Here is a 10,169-nt window from a genome sequence, read left to right on the forward strand (position 1 = left end):
CCTTTCTCGACTTCACGCTGTCGAAACCAGGGCTTTTAAGATCATTGGCATCTCCCGCAATGAAGCTGAGTCTTTGGGCCTCTCACTCAATCACCGCAGGTTGGTCGGTGGTCTTTCTGTCTTCTACCGACTCCTCTCCAGCCTTGCCCCCCCTGCTCTCTCTGCGATTTGTCCCAACCACATTTCCACAGGGCGCTCAAGGTCCGCCAACAACCCCCTTCTGGTAAAACTACCAAAATCACGAATCACTGCTCATCTTCACTCTTTCATTCCTCTTTTTCCCGCCTTTGGAATAAACTTCCTCACTCTATTCTTTCCCATTCTTCCCTTCAGGCTTTCAAAACAGCTGTTCACCACCACCTCTTATCTTCCCCCATCCAAATCCTCGATCTTTTCTACCCCCGATAATCCACCCAAGCCCACTTCCTTCAATTCTCCTGCTTTCCTTCCTGAAAGTCCCTTTAATGTCCATCTTCCCCTCGCCATGTTCCCCGTCCCATCCCCATCCCTCTCCCTTCCACAGTTCACCTGTGTCTGTTCCCCAATGTTTTGTCCCTTCCACTCCCGCCCCTCTTGTCTCATGCCTCCTTGCTGTGAGTTGTGTGTTAGCTCTCATACGAGCCTCGACCAAGGTATACAAAAAAAAAAAAAAAAAAAAGTCTGATCCAAATAATTTTAAAGCAATATATGTATTCGTATATTGTAATGAGTAAAAAATAGTGGTAGATAAAAACATTAGAAAGGAAATAACTTGCACCAAAAACTTTTAACATTTTCACGCTCACGCTGACGCTGACGCTGACGCTCACGCCGGGGGTATCGCTATAGCTCTCTGTTCTTCGAACAGGCGAGCTAAAAAAGTAGGTGAATGAGGTGGTTAGGTGACGAGAACAAGCCGATAAGATTTTGGTTCAGATCGGGATTCAGACCCGACCTATCAGTGGCATACAAAATGTAAACTGTTCAGCCTGATGGAGGTACATGCTCTCCGGAGTGTTGTTCTGGTTTATTTTGCTCTCAAAAAGTTTGTTGAATCATTTTCTCTGTCCAGGGACAATTTCTACAATTCATTTTGTTTTCGAAATCCGTTTCTTTGTTTTTTTTTTTAAATGGAAAATGTGACTTTACTGGGCATTTCATCCATGTTTTCAAAAAGGATTTATTCAAGGGGATGGTATTAATATGAGGAAGTACTGTATTTCCACGAATACTCTGCCTTGTATATCAGTCTATTCATTATGTGTGTTACTAACCCAAAAATACATGCTTATCATGTAGTAGATGCAAGACACGGATCTTCGGAAATACTTGCGTCCTTTGACGTGAATTAAATGGACATTACAAGATGAACAATGAACGAACCAAGCACACGGGTCCTGGATATAAGATTTGAACGTGGGCTCACGGCATCAGGAAACAAGAATAGCTAAATGGGAAAGCCAAAGTTCATCGTAACATTTGCACTGATTTATTTGTTATTAAATTAAAGGAACATTACCAGTCATGAGACTGAGTGCATCAACCAAATGAAAGGCACACCATCCCCATAAACTATATTCTACACTTCATGCTTCAACTCTTGATCTCTTGGTGGACATGTGTCCCTGCTTTACCGCACAATCAAACTCACCAACACAGAAAGAAATACAGGTCATCACTCATAAGTCAGGGGGGGACATCAATTCATGAGCAGAGAGCTTAATTGGAATAATTCATCGATTTCACTTTAACATTACTTAGACAGCCAAGAGTTGAGTTGTTCAAATGCCTGCGGTAGGGTGGCGGTCACTAACCAGACAGATGTGTATTGGTGGGAACTAGAGACGGGATTGAGTCATGAAAAACATGGTTAAAACCCAGAAAAAAGGCTAACCCCTCGAGCAGTTGAGGGAATTTGGCGAGACAGGCCTGGCCGGTGTGGTGGGTCTGTTTGATATTTTCCCTGCGCTTCACCAGATTATCGGAAACGGCGGACGTGGAGATTGCCGGACGGAGTTTTTATTTTCCTTCTTCTTAAGAAAGGGAAACGGACGCGCCTTTTGCATCTGAAGATTTTCCAGGGTCTTATAACTGCCTCGGCTGCTGCTCCTTTGGCAGAAATTTCTCCTGCGAGTACCGATTCCTACCGGAAGCTCACCAGCTAGAATTCTTGTACTCATAAGAGGCCATCTATTAATGAAAAGCACAGATATAGCAGAACTTTTGAACTCCTATAAAGTGGGTCAAAGGTCCCGCCATATTTATATACAGTACTGCTTGTGACCACAAATCTCGGTTTTGAAAGACCTGGGTGCCACAAGGACACCATGCTAGTTTGGAGGTGATGTGTTAGGCATAATTTATGAGTATCATGTCATACTCAGAGTCAGAATTGCTCCTCTTGTTAATTTATCCCTCCTGACTGCATCCTCACCTCCTAACTGGTGATCAGCAGCAACCTCACCTCCTAACTGGTGATCAACAGGGACAAACACAATGTGTTTGTGTCGGTGATGACACATGTTGCTAATATGTCATGCAGCATTTGTTGTTATGGGACTCAACCTGTGCCTTGCTACCTTATCAAGATAGGGGGTTCAATATTTATTGAACCAACTTAACATGGCCACAAATAAACGATTTAGCAGTATGTCATCCTGATGAGCCATAATCAGGATGAAATCTGGATCGGTGTCTCTGCTTCCATTTATTTGTGACCATAAAGCTTGGCCTTGAAAAGACCTGAATGCCAGACAGATGCTATGAGGTGATGTGTTGGCATAACTTATGCGCATGAATGTGCATCATGTCACATTGAGGGTCAGAGTTGCTCTTTTTGTTTAATTTATTCTTCATGACTGCAACTTCACTTCAAAAATGGTGATTAGCAGATTCAGAGACGATACGTTCATGCGGCAGATGACCCTTGCTGCGAATAGGTCATGCAGAATTAGCTGTTATGGGATTTGACCTGTGCCTTGCTACCTCATTAAGTTAGGGGGTTCAATGTATTATACACAGGGTGTTCCAAAAATATCAGGACAACTTTGGTTGTTAATATATTTAGAATGACAAATGATACGACGATATCCTTTGGTTTATGATAAAGAAACTCAGAAAGCTTTGTGCATACCATCAATACACTTCAATGTGAGCAACATTTGTCATGCGAAGGACATCAAGGTGGTACACGAGTTCTTAGCATGTTCGGCTCAACACGTTTGCGTCCACCAGTGTGCATGCAGCTGTGATCCAAGAACGAAGATCCTGCAGGTTTGCCACCTTGGTGTTGTGGACAACATCTGTGATAAACCCCCGCAGATAAATATGAATGGGGGTTATGTCTGGTGATCGTGGTAGCCAAGCGGTTGGTCCATCTCGGCCAATCCAGTGATCTAGAACATTTTCATTCAGGACAGCTCAAACAATTAAGGCCCAATGAGGGAGCAGATCTTCAATCTGTGGGAAGGTGAATCCTTCCAACATGTTCTTGTAAATTGTTGAGGTCACTGTATCCTCCACAAAGAAAAACGGATCCACCAAGCGGCCATGGAGAAGGCCACACCACACATTGACCTTTGAACCATCGCTTATGTGTTCAATGACCACACGGGGGATTTCAGAGCCCCAGATCTTCACATTGTGCTGGTTGACCTTCCCTGAAACATGAAAGCAAGCTTCATCTGTGAACATGACCTTTTTCAAGTAATCTTCATCATCCTCTTTGCGACTGAGCATTTCCAAGGCAAACACTTTGTGTTTGGGTCAATCATTTGGTTTGAGTTCATGCAAAATCTGCACCTTGTAGGAATAAAGCTTCAGTCCTTTATGCAAAATCCTGTGTGCAGTTAGTAGTCCCAGTTCTCTGGATGTGCATCAAATTGATTTTCTGGGTTTTCTGAATCAATTCTTCCTTGTCACACACCTAACGTGTCCAACAAGTTTCATTCGAATCCGTCCACAACTTTTTGAGATATCGTGCTATATATCATTTTGCCCCTATCTCTTAATGGTGAAGAATCACTTTAAAAATTGTAGTAGTTGGATCCAGATCTGGATCTTCAACAAAATCTAATCAGTTCGTCATTATCACACACCCAATCTGTCCACAAAATTTAATCTGAATCCCTCCACAACTTTTTGAGATATCCTGCACACAAACAAGCAAACAAGAAAAAGACATCGTGCAGAGAATGATACTTGCAAAATCCACCCCCCCCCTTTTCGCCAAAGGTTTCTAAGGATACATCAAATTGTCTATTTCATTAAAATTCACAATATTAATCAAAATTCAGGTCAATCGGATGAAAATTGATTATTTTTCAGATTGAAATTGATTTTAGAAGTTTGACCTTGAGTTGACCTTTGAAATTCTGACCTCAAAAACAGTTCGTTTCCAAATTTAACGATGTACTCGGCAAATGCTGCATAATTTTCAGGTTAATCAGACGAAAATTGATTTTTCAGATGAAATTTGATGATTTTAGAAGTTTGACCTTGAGATGACTTTTGACCTCAAAAATAGTTGCTTTCCCAATTCATTAATGCACTGTGCAATTGGTGTTTTATTATCAAATCAATCGGATGAAAACTGACAATTTTTCAAATAAAATTTGATGATTTTAGAAGTTTGACCTCGAGTTGACCTTTTGGCCTCAAAAATATTTGGTTCCCAATTCAGTGAAATAACAGGCAAATCTTGTTCAAATTTCAAGTCAATCAGATGAAAAATGATGATTTCAGAAATTTGACCTCAAGATGACCTTTGACCTCAAAATCAATGGGCTTCTCAGTTGAGATTACCTCTACAACTTCTTAAAGTTTCATGATGATCGCTTTAGAATTGTGACCTGCAGGTGACAAATAGACAGACAAACAGACAGACAGAAAATAACAAAATCCACTAACCAATATACTTGAAAAATCTTCGATTTTCAAGTAACAAACAGCCAGATTGGGGTGAAAACATAACCTTCGGTGACAGAGGTAATTAGCTCAGGTGTAACCAATCACCTTCAAAATCACACACCAAGTTAATTGGCCCTCACCTGTGTTAAATTATAGTTATTCTGATTATTTCAGAATAAAATCAGCTATTCCTGTAGGTTTCCTCTACTGGGTAGTGCATTTCACAGCAAAGACTCAATCATGAACCCAAGGAACTTTCAAAAGATCTCCATGATAAAGTTGTGGAAAGGCAGAGTTCAGGGGATGGGTATAAAAATATTTCCAAGGCCTTGCATATCCCTTGAAGCACAGTCAAGACAATCATGAAGAAGTGGAAGGTGTATGGTACCACCAAGACCCTGCCTAGTTCAGGCTGTCCCTCCAAACTGGATGACCAAGCAAGGTGGAGACTTATCAGAGAGGCCACCAAGAGGCCAAAGGCAACTTTGAAAGAGCTACAGGCCTTTATGGCAAAGACTGGTCAATGTATGCATGTGACAACAATATCCCAAGTGCTCCACAGCGCTGGCATGTAAGAAAGAAGCCATTACTCAGAAAGCCCACATTGAGTCTCATTTGAAGTATGTAAAAAAACACTGGAGATTCTGAAGCCAGGTGGCAAAAAGTTTTGTTGTCTGATGAAACCAAGATGGAACTTTTGGCCTAAATGGAAAACGTTACGTTTGGCGCAAACCCAACACAACACATCACCCAAAGAACACCATCACTACTGTGCTGCATGGTAGAGGCAGCATCATGTTATGGGGATGCTTCTCATCAGCAGGGACTGGGGCACTTGTCAGCTCGAAGTGAAAATGGATGAAGCAAAATACAGAAAAATTCTCAGGGAAAACCTGCTACCCTATGCAAGAAAGCTGAAATTAGGACAGAAGTTCATCTTTCAGCGCTTGACAATGATGACCTGAAGCACACAGCTAAGGCTCCACTGGAGTGGCTAAGGAACAAAAAGATAAATGTCCGTAAGTAGCCCAGTCAGATCCCCGATCTAAATCCAATCGAAAATCTGTGGCATGACTTGAAGATTGTTGCCCATCAACGCTCCCCAGTCAACTTGACTGATCTTGAACATTTTTTTTATAAGAATGGGCAAATATTGCCCAATCAAGGTGTGCAAAGTTGGTAAGTACCTATCCCAACAGACTCACAGCTGGAATTGCTGTCAAAGGTTCTTCCACCAAGTATTAACAAAGAGAGCTGGACACTTATCCAACCAAGATATTCTAGTTTTGCATTTTTAATTAATTTTCTGAAACTTGTGGAATTTGATTTTCACTTGGAAGTTGTCGGTTACGATGTGAAAATAGAGGTGGAAAAGATCTGATTTAATGAAATTTAATTCCAGACTATAAGACAACAAAAGGTGAAAATTTTGATTGGTGGTGTCGACTTTCTATAGGCACTGTGTACATGATTGGTACTAACTCACCACCATATCCACCTCTCCCCTGTGCACGTGTAATGCAAAAACGACACTTGCAAAGGATAATGTGGAAACTTCAATGTGCGTTTGATGGGACACCCTGCTTAATTTTAATATCTGACAATGCATGCAGCAGTCGTTCTTGCAAAGGCATTTTGTCAGATATGATTACATCAGAAATAAATACCGTGACAAAACTCACAAGACAGAACACGATATCAACCAACCTATCTTTACACATTCATTTATTCAAATATAATACAATAGCTTCAATTTATATTGAGCACATCATTCCCCAGTCACGACCAAAAACAGATTCCAGCCATTGTGTGCTTCATGACAGCAAAAGTTCCTGTAATAGTGCAAGCAAAAGTCTGATATTGCAGCAACTCGATTGCACAATTAAACGTGTTGTTGGGTATCATTTTAGCACTTTACAATTTCAACTATACATTGTACTGGTAATTCTTTCTTTGGGGGGGAGGGGGGGGTGTGCTTCAGGGCACTTTCCTACCCGACTGGTCTCGACTGTTTCACTGCTGAGAATTACCGCGAGACAGTCACTACAGGCCAGGGTCCTGTTACACAACAGCCTACACTTTTTCAAAAGGCACCATGGGGTCTTCAACACCCATTGCTACAGCAAGTGGCCAGTCCCTTCTTAAATACCATGATGCAAGGCCCTAACCTGCAAAGCAATCAGATGGAATTTTGTAGTCAGATCCTTTTGTGTCGGGAATAAAACCCAAATTAAGAAGCTACAGAGGCCAACACATGCTATACATCTGAGCTCGTCCACCTTCCCAAAGATATAATAATAAACGAGCCACGTTAACAGGTGTTGTGTTCTGTCGTGTAATACGATGTGTCTGTTGGTGAATCGACAAATGATGAGAATAGGTATATTAATCACAATTCCCTTGGAACTTAATATGACTCACGTTGACGTTAAATTTGACTCAGCAGAGCCTATGAAAACGAATTTCAATATAAATCTGCAAAACGTACAAAATTTAAACAATGAAAACTTTTCTTTAAATCAACTTTAGCATTAAAAGTTTGATTTTAATATCTGAGAGTTTTTAAATAAACTTTTAAAATCAACTTTAGCATTAAAAGTTTGTGCGATTCAGAATCACGTATCATGACGCACCTCTTACCTGCTAAGCACGATACATCGGATACATTCAACTCGGCTTCGAGTCATCTTCCACTCGATCATAAATAACTGACAAGCTGAGAATGCCATCAATAACTCACAGGTATGAAGGATAGTGTGTACTGGGGATTAAAAAAAAAAGTCACTTGTTTTCAATAACTGTTGCAACTGAGATCGTTTTTTGAACTTGTATATTATTTCATCAGTCAAGTCGATCGGCTTCGAGCGGAAAGCAAATTTGAGCAGAGTATAACATCTGACAAAAACCCAGGTGTTGCTTTGAGCCGTGCTGTAGGTGGAAAAGAATCTCTAATATGTATTACACTTATAACTGCAGGGTTTCACTTTTTTATAAAAGTTAATTGAACATTTTAGGGGAGACATACGTATGTAGTTCATGAAGTCGTTAGGCTCCTCCACGTGAGATTCCCACAATATTTGGTGATAACATCACCTTCCAGACTCTGTAGTATAATGGTTAAATAGTCCGCTCAGAGTCTGAGAGGTCGGTGGTTCGAACCCTTGCCGAGTCACACCAAGGACTACAAAAATGGTACGTGCTGCTTCCTTGCTTAACGCTTAACAATTAAAAAGGAGAGAGAGCACAGACAAACAATGCTGGAAAGGAAATTGTAGCACAGGCTTGATGGGCGCAATGGCCTCCTCTTGCATCAAAGTTCCATCGAAGGGAATACATAATTCCAGTCGACATCTTTAGCAATTCTTTCATCCAAACGCTTCTTTTACATGGCATTCTTCTTCATTGACTCTACTTGTACCTGCTGTAATTACAGCCATGAATGCACATTTTCAAACTTTTTGGGCACGATGGATTATGGCACAACAACCTCATAAAAGCCAGTGGAAATGAAGGGTAAAATTGAGACAGTCCGAATATTGTGACACTTGTCAATAAAATCGTCAATTTTATCTGCAATCTTATGTACCAGCTAAGAATGATAGCTTGCACAAGACCTAATCGGAAGGTTCTTGTGGTTGGAATTCTCCTGCAACATTATTCTTTCCCATCTGCATGAACTGCTCATTACTCTGGTGTCACTGAATTAACTGTTTTGCTGGAACGAAGGAAACTTCTGACATCTTTGTTAACAATCAGCGTTTCTAACTTTGTGTGAAGTGGAAAATTGTTTCCTCTACAGCTAGACTGGATTCAAGTGTGCAGGTTAAAAGTTTTCATTTCAGTTTTTCACCTTTTTGACCCTGTTGTGAAAATGAGATTAGTAATCCATATCAGTTTTGTAAAACCATCCCAAAAAAAAATTGATAAAAATTGCTTACTGATATTTAAGAACCACTAAAGTTTGTTCATGTTGGACTTCCTAATGTGGAAATCCATGGTTTGGTTTTGGATGTTCTCATATTGAAAACATGGAGTTGTAAAATAAATTACTAATCATTGACATTTATTAATAATGGTTTATAAGAATGGGGTGATCACTTAGTCTGTGGCCTGGCATTTAAAGGTTACATCATCTTAACTTTTTGATCGATTGAGGATAACTATTGTTTCATTTCTCTACTTCTGCATAATTCCACGGCCATACTAGTGTGTGTGTGTGTGTGTGTGTGTGTGTGTGTGTGTGTGTGTGTGTGTGTGTGTGTGTGTGTGTGTGTGTGTGTGTGTGTGTGTGTGTGTGTGTGTGTGTGTGTGTGTGTAAAATATATACATATATATTCCAGGAATTGTTGAACATGCTTGAATTGTAAATAAACAAGAAGCTTTCACTGTGATTACACACAAGTTGCAACACTTGGAATTTTTTGCTCATCTCTCAATGATCCAAATAATGTACGAGTTTGTTGTCATTAAATTAATCCACAGAGATCATTATTTGTAACCTTGTAATTTTTCTGGCAATGGGAAAGCGCTGTAGACGACACTGTCGCAAAACATGTGAAATGTTCCGATTCCGTAATGGCGATCGTTTCTTCCATTCTGTTCCCTGAGGTAATAATGGGAGAATAGGAAGAGGTTTATTATTGAAATTATACTTTTGATGACCATTGTACGTACATGTCATTATATGTTTTCACTTTTCTGCAATGCGAGGTTAAAAATATCATTTATCGCTTACAACTACTAATACTGCTGCTGCTGCTACTACTACTAATAATAATAATAATAATAACAATGATAATAATCATCATAATAGTTGAAACACTTCACAATTCAATTTCTAATTCATATATTACAGTGTTCCATATTGTTTATAGAACAGATTATCCTTGGGCATTATCAATATAACAAAATATTCTTGTATCACAACTCTATTATGTTTCAGATAATAAATAGCTCAGGTAATTCGTGAAAGTCTTTCTCCACCTGTGCTGCATCACAGTCGCACAAAATCCAAGTGTGCATGAAATGGTGTGACACATGCGCTTTATGTATACAACAGTAATAGTGTATTAAAATCTTCATGTTTGTTGTAATCTTAATGGGGCTGTGGGTCATTCTCAAGAAATTGGAAAACGTTTCAGGAATTTAAACCAATCCATGAAATATCGCAGCTTTGTCGCAGGATACTCAACTAAAGGTGGAAGGAATTCCTAATTTGTTGAGGGTGCCTGTGATAACTCCACTAATCATCGTGAAAGTCCCTGTGGGATTTTTAATATCCA

General features: G+C 39.9%; 2 protein-coding genes across 7 annotated transcripts in view; one reads left to right on the forward strand and one right to left on the reverse strand.

The window, feature by feature from the left end:
* LOC147032595 (uncharacterized) overlaps positions 1-10,169 on the forward strand; it is a 102,100-nt gene that overhangs the window by 49,777 nt on the left and 42,154 nt on the right. The gene's annotated exons all lie outside the window — the stretch shown is intronic.
* Positions 1-10,169, reverse strand: part of LOC147032596 (uncharacterized) — a 35,033-nt gene that overhangs the window by 7,767 nt on the left and 17,097 nt on the right. For 3 of the 5 annotated variants that reach the window (XR_015055240.1, XM_085870349.1, XM_085870350.1), the window contains one exon: positions 9,387-9,490. Coding sequence is in view for 2 of the 5 variants with exons in the window: in XM_085870349.1 (XP_085726475.1) it covers positions 9,387-9,490 (104 nt within the window). In the remaining 3 variants the exon portion in view is untranslated. Of the gene's footprint in view, positions 1-6,185; positions 7,649-9,386; positions 9,491-10,169 lie in introns of those variants that run through there. The other 2 variants (XR_015055239.1, XR_015055238.1) reach the window with 2 other exon arrangements.

This window comes from Eptatretus burgeri, chromosome 2 (genome assembly GCF_056783735.1).
Source record: "Eptatretus burgeri isolate ZD-2024b chromosome 2, Ebu_testis_v1, whole genome shotgun sequence".
Classification (NCBI taxonomy): Eukaryota; Metazoa; Chordata; class Myxini; order Myxiniformes; family Myxinidae; genus Eptatretus; species Eptatretus burgeri.